The 20,601-nt window shown below is 37.3% G+C and overlaps 2 protein-coding genes across 4 annotated transcripts; one reads left to right on the top strand and one right to left on the bottom strand.

Moving 5' to 3' along the window:
* The first annotated feature begins 5,977 nt into the window (after positions 1-5,977).
* Positions 5,978-11,141, top strand: LOC108968371 (class E basic helix-loop-helix protein 22). 3 transcript variants are annotated; one of them, XM_018932361.1, is made up of 5 exons: positions 6,317-6,625; positions 6,757-6,782; positions 9,814-10,264; positions 10,328-10,492; positions 10,572-11,141. In XM_018932361.1, exons 3-5 carry the CDS (start codon positions 9,855-9,857, stop codon positions 10,690-10,692), a joined length of 696 nt encoding a protein of 231 aa, XP_018787906.1. In that variant the 5' UTR covers positions 6,317-6,625; positions 6,757-6,782; positions 9,814-9,854; the 3' UTR covers positions 10,693-11,141. The 3 variants fall into 3 exon arrangements, with proteins under 3 accessions (XP_018787907.1, XP_018787906.1, XP_018787908.1); XM_018932362.1 differs by lacking the exons at positions 6,317-6,625; positions 6,757-6,782 and adding an exon at positions 5,978-6,111; XM_018932363.1 differs by lacking the exon at positions 6,757-6,782.
* A 3,645-nt stretch (positions 11,142-14,786) lies between these two features.
* Positions 14,787-16,164, bottom strand: LOC108968373 (cytochrome b5). The gene has a single exon (XM_018932365.1). It carries the CDS (start codon positions 15,908-15,910, stop codon positions 15,479-15,481), a length of 432 nt encoding a protein of 143 aa, XP_018787910.1. The 5' UTR covers positions 15,911-16,164; the 3' UTR covers positions 14,787-15,478.
* Between the last annotated feature and the right edge of the window lie 4,437 nt (positions 16,165-20,601).

Here is a 20,601-nt window from a genome sequence, read left to right as displayed (position 1 = left end):
CCCGAACGAACGAAAAAGTCCGAACAAATATTTAAGAAAGTATAGTGGTAATGTTTGCGTGGCCACGAGTGTATGTATGCAAGTAAATATAATAAGAGAACTTATAATTTAATTACATTCGGAAATTGTGTAAAAAAATTAGCATCTAAAATCTTAATGGCGGTGACAAGAACTTTCAAGCGGTAAATATGTATATTTTAACATAGTACAATGACGTAAATGAATAYGTTTGTTTGTAAATACATATGCATTGTACATATATGCTGTGCTTTATTTACATCCATAAACTGATTTCTGTGTAGGCACATAAACCTGTCTGCCCGCATATTTTATAGACATGCATAAATAATTGTAGCGCATAAAATTTCAAATGTAAATTCGAATCAGCATAAACCCGGTGCAAACTACCCCTTTGTTTCCTTGCGTCCTTTTCGTTGTGCACTCATTCAACTGACAGCGTTTTAATGTATTCAAACAATTTTTAATTCCACTGCAAAAGTGCGCAGCAAAAAAAGGTTCCCAAATAATAAAATAAATAAATAAAAGATGAAATGAAAATCGATGCGTTGCGAGAGGGGATGAACTGCATGCAAAGGTGCAAGCGCACGAATAAAATGGAAACGGTAGAAAAAACTAATTTCGGACCGACCCAGTATGCCTGTAATTACTTATACAAATCTGAGAACGGATCTATATTCGCATTGCCACCATATACTCACACATACATACAAACATGCATATGTGTGCTTGTGTAGTGCATTTCGGGAAGGAGGGAGAAGGCTGGCATTTTTGTTTTTGCTTTTGGCTGTGCGCCCAAGCGCTATTACCCACTACGAGTAACTAAGTCCTAGCGGCGCATAAGCTGGATGTGGCCGATACGATCGCTGAACATATGTATGTATGTGCGTATGTGTACATGTGCGTGTGCTTGTTTGGTTGGTGCACATCTGACAGAAAAATCTTTACCCGGCAATAATAGTCTTTAGGCATAACCTCTGCGCTCGAACTTTACTGCCGCCTGCAATGATTATCGCTTAGCTGTTTGGTACAGTTCAAAATTACTACTGTGCAATACAACTGTTGGATTCGTTGCAACACAACTACTAAACATGCGAAAAATGTGTCATTATTACGACAACAAGCAGTTGACAACGCATGYTCCCTATGGAAAAGTGTAAAAAGGTTATTCGAAATTATAGATTTTCTCTACGAGGCATCATTTATAGGCGTGTAGGCAAAATACACTACACTATACAGACGCGCTTCGGTCCTTCAGTGTGGAATGGAGCTTAGTTCCGTGCGGAAAAGTAATCGGTTTTGTTGCTTGAGAAGTTGCTCAATTCCATACAAATTAACTAGCAGTTATTCATGTGTTAAGTCCTTACAAGAGAGGTAGCATATGGGACTGGTTCCACAAATTTACGGTACAGAATACCCTGTACCAAAAGTGACACATAAGTATAGTAGTTAAGGAGCGACTTTCATATTTTGTACTAACTTAAGCACCTTAAAGCAAGCCTTAAGCGTTTAGGCTTACAAGTTGCAACTGTCAAAAAAAAGAATATACGATTGCGAACCACTGCGAGCTCGGAACATGAACTTGTGACGAGCCATTTACAATCTCATATTATACTAATTTAATACATATATACATATATATTCAGAATAACGAAACGAGTCGAAATCCTGTTGACTGTCTATCTGTCTATTCGTCCGCCCATCCGAGCAAGCAGTCATTTAAGTAAAACGAGCGTTTCTTAATCAAACTTGATACGCGTATGCTTTGTCAAAAAAGGACGAGTTCGTAGAAGAGCGAAATTGGACCCCTACCACGCCTACAAAACGCCACTAACCGAAAACGGATAAAGTACCCTAACTTCTTCTTCTTGTTTATTAGCGAAAAGCCGCTTACGCGATTATAGTCAAGTGAACAACAGCGCGTCAGTCGTTTCTTCTTTTCGCTATGTGGCGCCAATTGGATACTCCAAGCGTAGCCAGGTCCTTCTTTACAATAGAGTGGAGGTCTTCCTCTTCCYCTGCTTCCCCGGTATTGCGTCGAATACTTTCAGAGATGGGGTGTTTTCGTGGCCCCGCCCTGTAAAAAGTTTACTTGTTACTTAGATGTCCTACCGATAATGTGAAAATGGATGAATTCAGATGATAACCACCCTCACTCCTCATATAAGTTGGGGTCAAAATTTCAAAATAGGACGACGGGCGTAGCACCGCTCTCTTTTACGTAAAAACCCATATTTCGAGACCYCCAGACTGATTTCAACCAAATTCAGTATGTGATATTTCTTTGAATTCCTATATTGCAGTGTGGAAATGAGTAAAATTGGATGACAGCTACGCCCATTTACCACAATTTTAAGTTCCATTTGATTCGTTCACTTTCTAGCACACAAATYAAGAAGGAATTAATATAACGGGATAAATCATGAATATCACCTTTAGAGTATTATGATAAAAATCTGCTTAAATCCAAACAAAAGTGTTCCAGCCCCTGGGTACGGAATATGCGGCTCCAATGCTTATAATTAGATATATAATTGATATATAATAATAATTCAGATGGAATCCTTTCCTGATAACRGTATGTTCGATGTTCGTATGCTAMAAATGAGTTGAATCGGGYCAACYCATYCTTCGGGGTGACTTAGTACCCGATATGTCCATCCCATAKGTGAGCTGCCTTAATAAAATTGAGAGAGTGTGTGTTTTTATATAACGCTGCATATTTGTGTTTAATATGAATAAAATCGGATGAAAACTCSTCCTAGACCCAATATAAATAACAGCCTTATATACTTGAAGGTATCTCCATGATATTATTCCTTGCCAGTTGTAAGAGTATGAAATGTTCGGTTATACCCAAACCCTTCTTACTTGTTTTAAAATCGTTACATCCCACTAACTCTCAATCTTTAATCCAAAAAAAGGTAACAAAATGGTGACATTGAATTGAAGGGCTTGCAATAATTCTACAGTGAAGTGCGTATAGTAAGTTTGCCACGATGCTTGTAACCCCTAGAAGGGAAAGTCGGAGGCCCCAAATAATATACATATGTATGTATATATAAATGATCATCGACTAAGCTCAATTTAGCCATGCCCGTCTATTCGTCCGTTTGTCTGTATATATAAGAATTAGTTTCGCAGTTTTTCAGATATCGATCCGAAATTTTGTCCTTTCTTTACAAACATGCTGGTCGTTTGTCGGAACCACCGATATCGGATCACTATAGCTGTATACAGTTGCCGTACAAACTGAACGATCGGACATAAGTTAAACGGTATCCTTTTGKGGGATCTTTGACCAACGCGAACTACGACAGAATTTCACGCCAGATATCCTTTTTCAATTTTCGTACACTATACTGTATGTACATATGTAATTCATTAATTTTAAAGCAATACAGCAATCGTACCCATATATACATATATTTTTTTAATTCATCAACTTATAGTTCAACTAATACAGTTTTCGAAATCAAACAAATGAAACATTTCGAAACGTGAAACCGACTACTCGGAAATTCAATACATCACTTAGCACTGCTCTAGGTAAAATCAGTACAGAGTGAATAAATCGTCTAGTTTTTGGCTTGTGCCGCGTACGTTTGGCTGTTCAATCATTGTTGAATTAACAAACGCCCAGACTTCTGCTACAAATTCAAMCGGCTGCACCCGACAGTCAACTCAGCAGTGCACTGCCGTTCAACCCCTAAATATGAGAAATGGATTTGGCAAAAACAATGGCATCATTTGCACSAAAACATGAACATCAATATCAAGTATATTATTGTCAGCAGCATTGTTGCTGCCATAGCAGAGTCCCTTATTGCTTACTATGGTAAAGTTTTTGGAAATTCTAAGCAAATATACATCGTAGTGAATGTAGGRGATAATAAGACTACGTACCGTACCAAGATATTCCTAGAATTCAATAATATGAAAGTGCTCGGACGGARTCCGACTATTACGAACCATTTTCAGATATTCGCCGAAAAATATTATATTTGAAARTATAATATATCGGAGAGATATACTATACATACATATCTAGTTCACAATTATTCAAGCGAAATTAAAATATTTGTAGAGGTATTTCCCCAATTCACGGTCTGCCGACTGACACTAAATAAATATTCAACAGCCCAATTGCGGTAGGCAATGTATTCTAGTTGCTGTTATAGTTGCACTGGATTCTGAATCAAGATTATTATTACTACTAAACMCGAGTCGTACATTTTTGGGAAGCACTGTTCAAAGTATTTGGTAGAATTTCTCAAATTTTTGATATAAATTGCAAAATGGAGCATAAAGAAAATGAAATATTACGGTCATCAGAATTAAAAATAGTTGTGTTTAGTAGAATTGCGTGAATGTTTAAAAAACGCTTTATAAATTCGTAAGCTTTTTAATGAGAAAAGATTTAAGATACATTTTTAGTTAGAAAATATCCATTATATATATTAATGTAATCAAACTTTAAAATTCGTAAAATATAATAAGGGTATATCTATACACAATTGACTGTGGTAGGTAGATGATACTATCGAATGGTAGCTGTACTCGCGCCATTATAGATGGGTTGTAGTGAGACCTAATCACAGGAACTTCTTTTCTTCGCAAACCGCTCTTCTTTAACAATCCGAGTGTGTAGAACTTCACAGGGATCAGCCATAAAACCTAATCTAATCCATTATACATTTTCGTTCAAAATTAGAATAATAAATTCATTTTGGATTATACTCATATTCGAAAGCAAAATCAGTATTTTATGGACGACCTATGGTCTGGAAAAGGAAGAGTGGAGAATTTTTCTCTATTACCGGAAAAACTGTAAGAACTTTAGACAAAAATTATATAGAAAAGTTGTCGGTATTATAATAAAAATTTCTATTATACACCTTTTGCAATAACAAATTTTTCACTTCATCTGTTGAAGCCTCTACCTTCTGATGGTATACAAAATAAAAAAAGTATAAAACAATAAAAGATGGGCTAAGTTCTTATGTAAACGAACATTTTATACTTCTGCAACTTGCGAATTTGGCAATGAGTAATACTAATAAATACTGAGTTCGATTCCAAACGAGGTTTCAGACAAGGCGACTCTCTTTCGTGCGACTTTTTTAATCTACTGCTTGAGAAAATAATTCGTCTAATTGAGAACTAGTACAACAACTCCAAATGCCTCAAAATCCAATGCAAAATAACTCTTGCCAACAGCTGCTACTTCGGACTAAGTAGGCAATTTAAAAGTAAAGTCCTCTCTCGACGAACAAAGATCAATCTCTAGAAGTCACTAATCATTCCCATCCTGTTATATGGTGCAGAGGCCCCGAGGATAACGTCTGGTTCTGCAGAAGCTTTATGATTCTTTGTACATTGGCAACGGCGACTATCGCAGTCGATGGTACGAGATGGCATTGATATGGTTCAGAGAATTAAGAGTAGCAGCGGCTATGCTGGCCAGGTCATGTCGGCCGAACGATTGAAAACACTCCAGCCCTGAGARTATTCGATGTAGTACCCACCGGTAGTAGCAGAGGAATTTCTAATTGGCTCCGAACAGCGAAAAGGCGTTTTTATCAAGGTATACCTCAATTTAGAATTTAATTATGTTTTTTATAGGTTTTCGTTCAATGGTTTTGTGGGCGTGGCAGTGGTCCAATTACGTCCATCTACGAACTCCATTTTTTTTCCAAGAAACATGTGTAAAAAGTTTCATTCCGGTGCWGTAAAAGTTATTATCAGATCATTCATCATATTTTCCACGTAAGATTACTTTCGGGTGTGCCGTATGAACACATTATTAATGAACTCCTATGCAATAGCATAATACATTTTTTTTGCGGAATTAAAGTATTTCGGAACACACTGTAGCACACTTTCAGCTGCTCCGCATTCAAACCKCTGCGGCACATCGCAACGATTAGTTTCAGTAGCAGTTGCGACAATTGTAATCGTCCTGCAGCATGTGCGCGGCAACGCTTAATAAAAACATAAAAACATTTGAACGCATACAAGCCGGAATAAAATCGAAATAATAATAAAGCAAACAAAAAATCCTMCAAACCAAAGCCGAAACGACAGACGGCGGTAAGAATCATTCAATAGCGCCACTAACTAGTTTGTTGTTATTGTAGCAGCACTCTCTTCTCCTGGGTGCGTGTGTGTGTGTGTATTGCTCGCACCGCAACCACCAACGACTCAGCGCAATCACCACTACCTCCGCCAGCAGCGTCACCATTGCTGCTGTCATAACCAGCAGCAGCAGCAGCAGCCGCGGCAGCATTAACACCATTACCGCAAAGCGTTTAGCAACCGAACGCTCTGGCCACGCCAAACATTTAGGACATTTATGATATTCCTGCAGCACAATTAAATGGCGGACGCATAGCGTGCATGCAAAGTTTACCGAAAGGACGAAAATCTGGATTTTGAATACCACAAAGCGGCGGGGATTTATCCTTGTCTCGTTGGTGAGATTGTGTGATGTTGGCGGCTGCGGCTGCKGCTGTGGTGGTRGTGTTTGTGTTGTTTTTGCCGCTGCATGCACTTCCCTCGCCATCGTGCCATTATACTAATTCGTAGTCGGTGCCGTCATCAGTTGGTACATTTGTGATATTTGGTGCAAAGTGTTTTCGTGTTCTAGTTTTGCAGCACACACATTTTATAAGCAAAAAAAATAATTTTAAAATAATCAACAAACATAAATAAATATTAACAATATAGTAATTACAGGAATCTACAAAAATTAATAGAAACGTGTAAGTGCTTAGTAATTGTTCGAATTGTTGGTGAAAATGCTACTAAACTAAGAAATTAATAACTCCAAAGTGGCTGCAAAATAAATACACCGAAATATTCGACTTGCTTGTTCAAAAGATATTGCGTCTATTAAATAATAAGTGTCGCATAATTTTGTTTAGTGCATCATTTTTCATTGAATAAAGGATTATTGAAAGCTGATGTGACAAAATAGTAAATTATTATTTACTAATATTATAATCAGAATAAGCAAATTTGCTTTTATTTGGCGCGCCATCAGGCGACAGCTTTACGCAACTACTGTGAGTTTGACTACCGGCCGTTGGGTGCGCGSTACTCACTATGTGTTTCTTTTACTAGGGTGCGCAAACGCCACATTGAAGTTGTTTATGACAACTAAATTACAGGGTTGCTTTCTAGGCAAATGATTAAGTTGGTTAATGTAATTTAAAAGCAAAACAGTTTCCATAYTTATAAAATACATTGTGACATTCAATTATTCATCACTATTTACATTGTCGCCTTYAAAGCGAGTAATCCCCACCAGTAATACACTTATACCCAAAATATCCACCAAGATCATTCGAGCAGTCACGCGAGAGATGTCGAACTCTCCTGGAATTTCTCTAACACTTGCCTGACGATTTTGAAGCACCATACCCTTCACGATTTAACTATTTTCATCAGTCGTCCAGAACAAGACATGTCTTCAACGAACTCTCGACCGTCTTTGAAGGACAAATTCTTAGTTTTATATAATATTTTTGTCCATTCTAAAAATCGCGACGGACTACTGAGATTTATCGACTTCAGAAGCTGCTGTAGACAAACTAAATATGATCTGTCAATATTTAGTTTAGTAATTAAGGATAGTCATATCGACTTGGCACAATATATATCATTTCCCCGGGGAATTTAGTTCGAGGTGCTTTTTTATCTTAATGTATTACTAGCTACCACTTTTTTTGATTTATTTCAAACCCATAATCTCAGGTAAAACCATAATTTCTATTCTCTATATCAACAACGGGATTCCTGATTTTACCAAATTCTAATGTTATCAGATTGTAGGCTCCGACTAAGAATTCTATACGTAAAAAAAATTAAAAATTCCAAASTATTCGATAGCTACATTTATTAATATGTGGTTTGACCATTTTTGGGCGCAGGAGAGCATCAACCGTAATTGGASCAATGACATATGAGWCAACTTTTGTATTGTTCAATCCTTTGAGATGTGTTTGGCTAAGAAAGGGCTATCACTTATTAAACGAGTGTTAAACACACCCCAAAATTTGTTTATGGAAGCTTGTCTGCTCATGGATTTGGGGTTTTGAGGTGCTTAACAGTAAACCTGAAAGCAGTTTGAATGATAAAATTTTATTAAAAGGCTTTACTAAAGTCAGCTGAATTACGTCAGAGTAAGCCTGATTGAGTTAACTCTGTTTCTCAATGGAAATATGAAAACTAAATTGACACTTAAGATTGACATCGCGGTCACCAAAGCCCAATCAAATAGAGGATGTTTGGGTTTTAAAGAGAGCTAAAATATAAAGAAAATATATTGACATCAATATATTGCAGGATAAGATTAGTACCGGTTCCTGGTGAAGGAGGAAGAACTACACCCTCATCAAAATTCACCTTTCCCGAGTTGCAGGGGTTTTGCATGTTCGCTGTTCAATCAACGTACATATATATACTAAGTTGTAGAATTAGCTCAAAACCATCATTCTTGCCGGTTTTGGTGAAACCTCATAGTCTCAACCTTGCTGGTAAATAATGCTTAAGCAGATTTCATCAGAGATTGATGTTTTCAAGGCGATTGGTCGATATATTGGATTCAAAAAGGGCATCCATTTCGAAGTTCCCTACTTTGGAGTACTTTTRTTTTTTAAAGAAAAAACACAGAATCTTCAAACTTAATGGAGAATGCTTATTAACATTCGAAAGAAACTTTTTTGGCATTYATTTTTTGAAGATTATCTCTACGTCTCAGATGACCCATTTTCGATGCTTGAATCCTAGCTGGATTGTCCGCATAAATTTTAAACTTTACATATTTYCGCAGAAAAAGATCTAACGGTGTGATATCACACGATCTTGATGGTCAATCGACTGGTACAAACGTGCAATTATCTGCTCACCGAAGTGTTCTCTCAATAAATCCATTGAATGATGCGATATGTGGGAAGTAGCGCCGTCTTGTTGAAAGCCGATATTACTCGTGGTCTATTTACTTGAATATTTCGCATTATTGAATGCTGAGTCTCAAGAGAGATGACGGTATTGCGATAATATCATCTTAATTTTTAACATCCACATCTTCACTATTGAAGTATTCTTGATAACTAGTCAATTTAGTTCGAAAGTGAAAGAGTGAATAAAAATTGCGATAACTTTATTTTATTCCAACTAATAAGCTGTAATGAAAACCGAACTGATAACAGAATAAGATATATAACTTTATTTAAAAACTTTTGTTCCGGTCATCTTATGTGTTGATGCCTCTACAATGCTCAAGAAGAATTGTGGAAACACTAACTTCCAATGAATACCCATAACATTTTGATASACTTGAAGCGTTGCAGTCACAATATTGCTATCCATAACTTTCTGARTGTTTGCTAAACTAATAAATATTATTTATATATCCGATGAAGGCCGTTTAGAACATTTAACATTATCTAGAATTTCTAAAGATTCATTCGATTTTGGTTGCGATGTATCCAGTGGTTCCAGAAAAACAGGCAAGCATTTGCTAGGAAGTGCACGAACAACTTTTGATGGATTCGSTTTATCCGGAAACATCCATGCAGTTGACTGATCTTTACTTTCGGACGCATATGCGTAAATGCAGGGCCGTCCACACAGGAAAGTTAGGCAATTGCCTAGGGTGTACTAATTTTAGGGCGGCATTTACGATCAGTTGAAGTAAATTACTAAAGTTCGTTAGATTTTGATTACCTTTTATGAAAGCCAAATATTATGGACGACATTGAACATGTAATTTTGCCTTTATACTTGTAGTTCCTAAGTAAATTCACTTGGAACATACTYCACCGCTAAAAATGGATCATTCAAACCTGCCATTCGGGTTTGCTTTACCCGGTCATGCACACATGCCAATACCACCAACACCAAATTTGATGTCTGGCCATCCCGGCCCCACATCTAGCCCACCGCAAAGTGTGCCCGGTAGGCGAACACCGCTTGGCGCTGTGGGGCTCGGTGGCTTCTATGCACAAGGACTTGGTATGTCACAGCAAGGATCCATGCCGACAGATGAGAATAAGCCCAGTCCAAGTGCACTCGGGGCTGTTGGTGGCGGAAGTTTGGGACATGGACGGAAATCCCCACCACAATCCCTATCTGGTGGCACGACCACCGTGGCCGCCGGCAGTGGGACAAGTGGAAGCGGTGGCAGTGGCAAACAGAAAAACCGACAGGCAAAAACAGTGCGACTGAATATAAACGCGAGGTTTGTAGAAATCTTTAAATATTCGTGTACATGTGACTTTTATTACATTAATTTGTTTCGCAGAGAGCGGCGACGCATGCACGATTTAAACGATGCTCTGGATGAACTACGCAGCGTAATACCCTACGCGCATTCGCCTTCCGTGCGGAAGCTGTCAAAGATCGCCACATTGTTGTTAGCTAAGAATTATATACTAATGCAACAGAATGCTTTGGACGAGTTGCGACGGTGAGTGGGGTTCGGCACATTGGTATTTCCAAATCGCTTTACTTTTGTTTTTTATACATTTATTACGTTTTTTTCGCAGACTCTTGGCCTACATTCAGAGCACAAGTGGGGCAGCACCGYTAGACTTAGGCTCGTTTCCTGCCGCCGCAAAACTACAGGCACTCTTACAGGGGCCCCACGAGCCACCGAATAGTAGCTAARCATTATGTTACGAGCTTGTGCAAAGTAAGATGTTGAGCGAATAGAAGAAGATAACGATTTTGCGAGTGAAACGAGATAGTGCCAAAGACACGTTCGGTTTACAACACGAATGCTGAGTACTTCCGATCTTTTTTTACTATCAGCAATTTAGTTAGTAACGCACGACTAGCTAATAGTTTTTAATTTTTAGAGTAAAACGAAATCGATTTTAATCAGGCGCATTTTAGTAAATGCGTATAATTATAGAGATTTATGTTTGAAGCAATCTACACTAGTCATCACAGCCATGCCAAAAATGTTAAGTGATATTTTTCTTTCAATTTGTATATTTTACACATATTTTTAAGCATCGAAAAAGCGATTGCACATTTAATATCTAAGTATTTGATTTGATTATGATATATATATTTATAGGTAATAGTTTTTGCAAAGAACGAACTATAATAAATGTAAATGAAGACCGTTTTTTAATTTTGTTTAATCTCTGTATAATTTAAGTGTATAACTTTTCCTCTCAATCATTGAAACAGCGTAATTAAAGCTATCACATTCGAAAAAACCAACAGAACAGTTCAAYTCAGATTTCAACGTTAGGTTATCGTTCTTTTGGAACCAATATTCTGAGGACAGGCGGCAGTCACTAGAATTAAAACCATATGTTTGCTATACCTAACTTATAAGAGACGTGCATTAAATTTTACAGCGGGTCCATTGATTTATGCATTTTAAAAAAACTAATTTTGGTACAATAAACAAATAGTTTCAAATCCAGTGCTGGCTCCTGTAAAGACAGGAAAGGAAACCTGATAAAAGACAGCCAGAGTACACACGAAATTTGGAGGCAACTCTTCTTGAACTGTTAAATGCGGATGAGGAAGAACCGACAGCAATAAATTACMGAGACAACATTTTTGTCTTGCCACTCGAACAAGACGAGGGGAAAACTGCTTTACGGCATCTTAAAAACAACAAAGCCMCAAAGGTCGATGGATTCCGGGTAAGCTTTTGAAAGCCGGCGGTGAGGAGTTGGAACGSTGAACGTTCTGGCTGTTAAACAAGATTTGGTGAGATGAATACATGCCCGATGATTGGAATTTAAGTTTATTTTGAGCTATCAACAAGAAGAGAGGCCTGCAGTCTGCGCAGGATCAGCCTTCTTCACATTGCATATAAGAGTTTTTCGACAGTATTGTGTGTAAAATTGTAAAAATGCGTTTYTGAACTTTTTCAGTTTAGCCTTAGGACTCAAAAATCCACCGTAGATTTTCACGTCACGAGTACGTCAAATCCAGAAGAAGTCTATTGACAAGGAGATCGACAGCTGCCACTTTTCTTGTTGGTTTCTAATCGGCTTTTGACCACACTGTCAGGAGCTGCCTRTTGGAAGGCCTTTCTAAACTCATATAGTTATGCAGAATGACGTTGAKCACAACCAACACCTGTGCCAAAATCGTGAAGGATCTGTTCGAGGCTTTATGTAGGACGGTTTCSTCTCGTTGTGTCTTTTTCAATTTAGTGTTGGAAAAAAGTAATACGGGCCGCTACTTTTAATCGCAGTGTTTACTCTAAAAKTATTTGTTTGCCATCGTAGGCCTTAATTACAGAGCTGCCTGTTCAGCTTTTCAAGCCAATAAAAAGAACCGAAAGAGGTTGTCGCGAACGAGGGTAAGACAAAGTACCTARAGACCACACACAAAGATTTCAYGAACTACGWCACTATTGACACCTTTAAMTTTTAAAAAGTAAAGAACTTTATATATCTCTAAATCAGCTTAAAATTCASCAATAATCTAAGCCTGAAGTTCAAGCGCAGAATAACTCGCGCCWCTTCGGGATCGGTAATCAATTGGGAAAAACAAAAATTATTTTCTATAATTCTTCCATTATTCATATTATAGGGCACAGAAGCATGGACGATGACGAACTGAGAAAGCACTGTGAGCGTACCAGAAAACTCCTCCACAATGTATTTTGTCGGCGTGTGCGATGAATATCGCAGAAGATGGAACTCTGAACTGTATAAGCTCTGAGGCGGCATGGATATACTTAGCAGGCGCATAAAAATCCCACAAATTCGCTGGAGCCATGCTGCGCGTGAATGGCAAAAAGCTCTTTCGATTCGATRCAAATACACACTTGCAATAGAAGTATCAAATTCCTAGTCACACGTCTGCTGTTGGGATATACAACCGGCATGGTTTTACAAGCAGAAGCAATTGGCGGAGTTTTGTGTTGTAGTGCCAAAGCAGAAGTTTTGGTATTTAAAACAATGTTTAAAATAGATAGATAGATATCGATGAAATTCTTTATTTCTGTGAAAGTACCTTCCATGTATGAAACTCAATTTGTTCTGCAAGGCCACCACGGGTACGCTTGCTTGTGTTCAAGCATAAATCGGCCGATACTGCTGCAATTTCACATTGGATATTCGTACGAAGTTCATCAATCGTCTCTGACTTTTTGACGTAGCCCAACAGAAAATAGTCTAATGGCGTCAAATCGCACGACGAGATAACACATTCTCCAAACTTGGTTTTCAATAAATCGATTGTGAAAYAMCACATATTCCTAGTCCATATCATCCMAGTTGGGCCCAAAATATTCGGTTATCACTGAGCGGTAGCGATTCCCATTCACAGTAACTTGCCGGTCTTCRTCATCACGAGAGAAGTACGGCCCAATGACGCCGCGGGCCCATAAACYACACCAAACCGTAATTTTGTTCGGAATGCAAYGATGACTCATGGAGTACGTGTGAATTGCTGCCTGACAAATAAGACAAATTTTGCTTATTGACAAAGCCATTCAGCCAGAAATGAACCTCATCACTAAAGATGATTTTTCGATGAAAATCCGGATCRTTTTCTAGTTGTTGCTCAGCCCAACGGGCAWACGACGATTCTGGTGGCCAAGCGGCTTATGCGTCAATTTAATCTTTGCAAAATTCGCCACAACGACGCCATATAGATGCCCAACGCTTGAAAACACCGTGTGAGAGACTAATTTGGGTCTTCTTCAATTGATGCGCTAGCACAAGCAATACTCCTGACACTACGGCAACATTTTGTACTGTGCCTGTGAAKGAAAATTTTTCCAYTAGACGCTCAATTATTGATCTGACAGGACGATTATGATGACCTTTCACTGGAATGACAATGAACTTCAGTAGTAAATTTTAATAATTTYGGCTCGTTGTTGGATTGTACATATWTCCATGACGAAATGGCAAACCTWACTGAAGAGGTATGCCAAAATAACGTCGTTTGTTGTCTCTATCACTCTACTTTTGTAACGTCCTACTAAAATACCGTTACAAAGCTAGTTATTAAGCCAAAAGTTGCCAGGCGAAGCAACAATTTGTCAGTGGCTAGCTGAATTCTGTATCGYCCATCTGTACAAGTATATAGGAACTTTCAAAGTGGCTGTTGTTGATGCAAATATCAATAAATTATAAAATATATTTTTGAACTTGGCAGTGGAAGTTAGTAATAAAATAATTTAAAGGATGAAATCATTCAAAGTGAAAACATTTTCGCTGACACAAAACCTTTAAAACGAAGGCAGTATAGTATGAATCGGTCTTTCAATTCTTTGCGTATTCATCGTATTTTCTGGATCGAACAACCATCCATTTCTTCCTGTTTCCAGAGCTCAATAGAACGCTGGCTGGAATGAAATAGTGACAATATTGCCGTAATCGCCGTAACTAAGTAGTAGGTATCGTTTTTCAAAAACGGTGTAGAAAGTTTGAAAGASCAAGTATCAGTGATACGAGATGCATTATCTAAGCTACTTAGCGGAAGTCACATAACTACCTTGCTAATTGGGGGGTAGTTCTAAGGGTTTTCGATAGCATTTCCAAATAAGTTAAACACGTTTGGTTTTATTTCTTTTTGATTGAATATTGAATTGAATTTCCTAATATTTTAAAGTTTTATATACATATGTTTAGTATATTTAAGTGGACGGCACGGTCGGTAAGACACATACTTAATTTACATTAACTTAAAACTAGTTCTAACAAATAATTATTTAACGAACTTTATGATTTCCAAGATAAATATAATATTTTGTGTTAAATAAATAAACAATATCTAACAGTATAGTATTAATTTTAAATTTGCTCCTGCAATTTTTAATATAAATATTAACAAGTAATATTACGGGTCTAAAATTCTGTTTCAATGTTCTGTTTTTAAACTATTTGATACTTAAGTACACTACGTAGGTATAAATGCAAAAACAATACTACATTGTAAACAGGAATTGCATTGAAGAAAGCTGTCACATCAAAAGCAGTTTTGAGTGGAATTTGTATATATGTATGTGTGTATGAGTGTTCGTTTACAAATTTGTAAAATGTAAAGCTATGGTTAATATGTAGTTACAACATATACATACATATTTAGTTACATGATTTTCTACGTTGTAGAAAAATTTCACTGTTCAGAGAATTCTTTGATCTCACATACACAATTACATTTCTATACTATCTGCGTTTGAATGTCTAAACTTGGGAAATCACGTTCTAATTCACTCACATATCTTAAATTATGGGTCACAGGTTTCATTAACGCGTAGTATTTCTGCGCCAAATGTGATAAGATTCGGCAGGCACTAGCTAATTCGAAGTTGCCAACACCATATCTTATATAGGAACAAGTGAGTGCAGTGCTAGTATCAGTACAAGTGAGCGTAAAGCTTATCATACATGTGTCTAATCATACATGTGAGCGATTGTTCCTTCCTTCGACACTTCCTTCCTATCTCTTGCGCTCTCTATTTTCACTGTGGCACGTCAATAGAAAGMACTTTCGCGCTACCCTTGCTGAAGATGCGCTCCTTGGGCGGTAATTCACCAATSAGATAGTCGCCCATTTGTTCGATCGCCGAGCGTGAGTGTCCAGTGCCATGGAAAGCCAAAGTTGCATCACGGCCAGCATGCTCCATTATGATATCCTCGCCGCCGGGATGATCGCGTAGGAATTGTGTGACGTCATAAACGCGATCGTAAATGACAATCCAACAGTCGGAGTACTCATCATGTTGTGCCACAACGGACAGCGGTATTTCGGCAAGGCCGCGTGGTAGTAGGCCATTGCTGGGTTCCTGTGGGAATGTTTTATGCAGCGCAGGATTTGCGGAAGTACTGTTCGATTTTTTCAACGCCGAGTTGAGACGCAAACTTTGCAGTAAGTTGCTAATAGCAGAAGTCATTTTGTTTCAATTTAGTTTTTAGTTAAAAGTCTTAAACTTGCTGTACTATTTTCCTTATTTATTAGTTATCGTTAGTTTCACTTTCGATATCGTCTCCTTTCACTTTCAAAACTTAGCACGCGTTATGCCAACACTATTTTAAAGGTGTGAGATTTAGAGCACAACTTTTACCACTTTTATTATTGTATAGTATTATATTTATATTTATGATATAATGAGGTTTTTATTGTGGCACTACGATTCACTTGCACCGACTCAAGCCGCTGAATGCCATAGAATAGCAAGTCTTAATCTATTTATATGTCAAACGTATCTATATGCAAGTTTCTAGATTACCTTATCTGAAGCGTGGCTGAGTGTAAGTCGTTTAGTCTCACGCTGTGCCTACTCGCCACAAGGGCAGTTGACTCTGAGCTACGCTTGAATGAGATCTTCTGATCTACGCAGCGCTCGTCTGTCACTTTGTCACAACCGGCGCTTGTACTCTCAATGCTGTTAGTGAGGTTTGGCTCTGCAAATGCCTCAATGAAATCTGACTCACTCACATGTTAAGGCGTCATTTGCAGCTCATCTCTGTTGCGGCAACGCGGSGTTAGTGTAAGACGAGGTRGATTGAATTTATGGTTTGCGCCCATATTTTGTTTTGCGGTCTGATTAATGAATGAATGCGTAAAGTGCTGTGAATTTTTTTAATCAATGCATAAACTATACAAAAAGCAAAAGTTAAGTTAAGGGGCGTGTAATGTGTCACAACACAGGTCAACAAAGCAATAATAATTTTTATGCTATGCGCMATAAATAATATCAAAATAAACAATAATAACAATTGTACGATCATAAGTAGTGTAACTTTGTTTACGCCTCTTTGACGTATATAACTTTTACTGTAAGAAATTTGATGAATCTGCGTCTTTATAAGACACTTGTTATTATTTGTCATTTTATTTGGTACCTAGTGACGTTATTGCTTTCGTTTTTTGTTCGAGCATTTCGGATGGTAACTTCGAATGACGAGCATGATGTTTTGCTCCAAGAGCAGAATCGAAGCGGGATTTTTCGCATAGCCTTTAGACCATATACATATATATGACCACWGAAAAAATCTAATGGTGTGACGTATGATGTCTTCTTGGTAGATAATCGACAGGCTTSAAAACGTCRGATCTTCTTGGAGTTTTTCAAGWGCCCAYAGTGGKAAGRTCGAGCGGTTTCAGTTYTTGCACAAAATRTATTTTAAAYGCTTTAAAATCTCGACTTGACTGCGCTAAGTTGTTCCATAGTCAGTCTGAGATGCTGCGAACGGCGYCGAATCCACATTTAACAGTTTTCGTGTAAACTCTCATCTACGGCTGCTATGTTTTCTTCCCTGCGTACTGGGTGTGGTCTATTCGTTCGAATATTATTCAAGAATAAATGCTGGGTCTTAAAAGAGATAGCGAATAGTACGTTCAATCGCGCGAAGAACGTTCTTTAAAGAACGTGAATTTTCGCAACAAAGTTGAACGATTTGTAAACGTTATTCAGTCTTTTCATGATGAAGTGCCAAGCTATACTGAACAAATATAACATGACAGCTTAACACGACTCACGCGTAATCTGTCAAGGAAATACAATTGAAAAAAAGTCCCATTACTTACATCACCCATTATGAGACTCTTTCGTTTGTCGCAAAACGCATCGAGTATCATCGTGGTCGCTTCGCAAAAACTCGTCTGTGGTGGTTTGGCCTATCCTAGCCCAAAACGCTCCAATCCCTGCGTAGTGAGCCAACTGATTCAGGCGAATTTTTCGAAAACCATGAGTCATTTTAGAATAAAAAATAWTGAATGTTCAGTAATTAAGCTTTACCTGCGACACTGTCATTATAAGAGCTCAACTAGAAAGGAAATATTAGTTCACCATGAACATATAGTAAACATTTACTAACAAATACCCAATTTACCAACACTACAACATTGCGATTCGGATTAAGAAATTAGTGTAATTAAGGTAAGGTGGTAGAATAGACAAAAACCAAGTTRACTAGTGAAACTGCAAAGAGCATATACTCTATGTGTAATGTGGTTTATTTCATATTACACGTTTACATATTGTGAATTAGAACGCTAGTTATCGAAAGGTAAGCGCCGACGCATATTTGCTAACGGAATATTAGCATGAATATATTATATATCTATRTACATATATACATACATTTATTAATAAACACTATAGTGACGAACTATCAAATTACGAAGAAGGAAATGCCGCTATTCCGGGTCCTTAACGTCACGTCAGTGATTAASATTATAATTTTTTTAATTTTCTCTGACTTTTGCTTTCAACACGCAAAAGTCGACTTCTATTTCAAGCATAATAAATATGTCAATCCATACATTATTTAATTAGTATATTATGCGATGCTAAAAAGAATTTAAAATTTACGATTGTGATTAAATAAAGCTTTAGGTTTGTAATATATAATAACTATTTATATACCCTTAACAGAGTATATTAAGTTTGCCACGARTTTTGAAAACTTCAGAAACCTTAAGAAACATACATATATGTATGCCGTGTTTCTTAAGGTTTCTGATATACATATATGTTATACATATATGAATGTATTTATAGTATGTACACATATATGTAAATAATCAGCATGACGAGCTGAGTCGATTTGTCCGTCTGCCGGTCCGTCTGTATATAATACGAGTACTGGTCTGATATTTTGCCCACGTCCTTTTCTCGCCAAGAAGCTGCCCACTTGTCAAAGACGCCGATGTCGGACAACTATAACATACATATAAGTGCGAAACAAACTGAGCGATCGGAATCAAGTGCTTGATGGAACACTTTTTGATTGGACAATGTTTCATAAATAAAAGTAGGAGAGATTATTTTCCAAAATATGACTACAATTTACGAAAAATTAATCAGATCGAACTACTATAACKACGTTAGCTTTTAGGTGTCATCCAAACTGACCAATGAAAATCAGAATAATGATCCTTTTACAACTTTTTATGTTATGAAAAGCGCGTCTGTGGGTATTATAGCTTCGGTTGAGCCGAAGTTAACGTTCTTTCTTGTTTAAAAAAGGAAAAAAAAAAATACTGATTGCAAAATGAATTTGCAAGCTAAACTGATCACAAACAATACAATTTGATTTGAAATTTTGAGATAATATTTCCCCTACATTGACCTTGACATGCGGATTTGCTGCTTCATTCACGCCATGTTGCTTGATAACACCGTGTCTAATACTACGTTCCCCGTTTTCGTTATGCTGACCTCATTCTTTATTTGGAGCACTAATAAGTATTTCGTATATGGTATAGCATGCCCAACGATTGGTTTGTATTTGTCTTGACGTAAATGTACCTAGAAAGTATCATACACTCTGGGACGATACGATAAAGTTGTAGACTGTAATTAAGCGTGAAATAAGTTCCCTTTGATATATTGTATGAAACTTTCTGTAAAGTTTATTCCTACTAAACTCTCATTCTACTAATCCCACTCTGGAGTAAAGCTTATTGAAATGGCTTCAGGATCTGATTTGACCAATATTTTTTTTWAATTAACTTGATTACATAAAGTTGAACTGAGAGACAATGTAAGTGTAAATGCAGCTCCTTTCTAGACCTCAACTGCCTGAATGTTCTGGACTCATGACATAGTAATGATTAGCTCTAGTTTTTATAGAATTTATACCCGCCTTAAATTTAAGAATTTAAATTATCTTTCATTAGGCTTAGTATTTACATCTTAGKTCTTACATCTTACTGTGAAGTTCACAGCCAATCTTCTTTGAAGTAATTGATTTGGTACGAAAATATGCATGATTTAAATATTTAACACAAAAGAGTATAAAATAATAGGTGACTTCGATTCACATTTTTAATGCTAGCTTCTGCTATTAAAAAGTTSAAAGCTGAAGGTCTAAAAAGTTTCTCCTTTAAAGTGGAGTATTTTAAGTATCAAACATAGTTCTTCATATATAACAAATATATCTATTTTTATAAGAAATTAGCTTAAACTAAGGAAAAAACGCTGATCAAAGATGATATTTTGAGCAGAAAATCCCTATATCCTATATTAAAACTAACAACTGTGAAATAAATGTCTCTTTGCTAACTATATTGGTTGTAGAAAAAGTCTTGCGGTATTTTCGCTAGTTGGCGCTGAGAGGGCGTAGTTCTAGTTAGTCGCATCGGGTCATGCTTTACCTTTGTGGAAAGCTCATTTCACGCGCTAACACGTGTTTGCTTGATTGTCGTTTCTTTTAAGTCGTTCGTGAGTTATAGCGTCGAAAACATGGAGCAAAATAAAGAGAAAATACGGTATATTTTACAGTACTACTACGAYAAAGGCAAAAATGCATCTCAAGCCGCCAATAAAATTTGTGCAGTTTATGGACCCGATACAGTTTCCATTTCCCCCGCACAACGATGGTTTCAACGTTTTCGTTCTGGTGTAGAGGTGGTCGAAGATGCGCCACGCTCCGGAATGCCTGTTATCGAAAATTGCGATAAAATCGCTAAATTGGCCGATTCCCCAATCGATGACGATGAGGAGCAGATGTTCCATACCCGGACATTAAGGAAGTTCGAATAGCAATCATCCGTCAGAAGAGCAACAAAGCGGCAGGGGTCGATGGATTACCGGCCGAGCTATTTAAATACGGCGGCGAAGAACTGATAAGGAGC

The sequence above is a fragment of the Bactrocera latifrons genome, unplaced genomic scaffold (genome assembly GCF_001853355.1).
Source record: "Bactrocera latifrons isolate USDA-ARS-PBARC rearing strain unplaced genomic scaffold, ASM185335v1 scaffold_211, whole genome shotgun sequence".
NCBI classification, from domain to species: domain Eukaryota; kingdom Metazoa; phylum Arthropoda; class Insecta; order Diptera; family Tephritidae; genus Bactrocera; species Bactrocera latifrons.
This window is presented reverse-complemented; position numbering and strand designations above follow the sequence as displayed.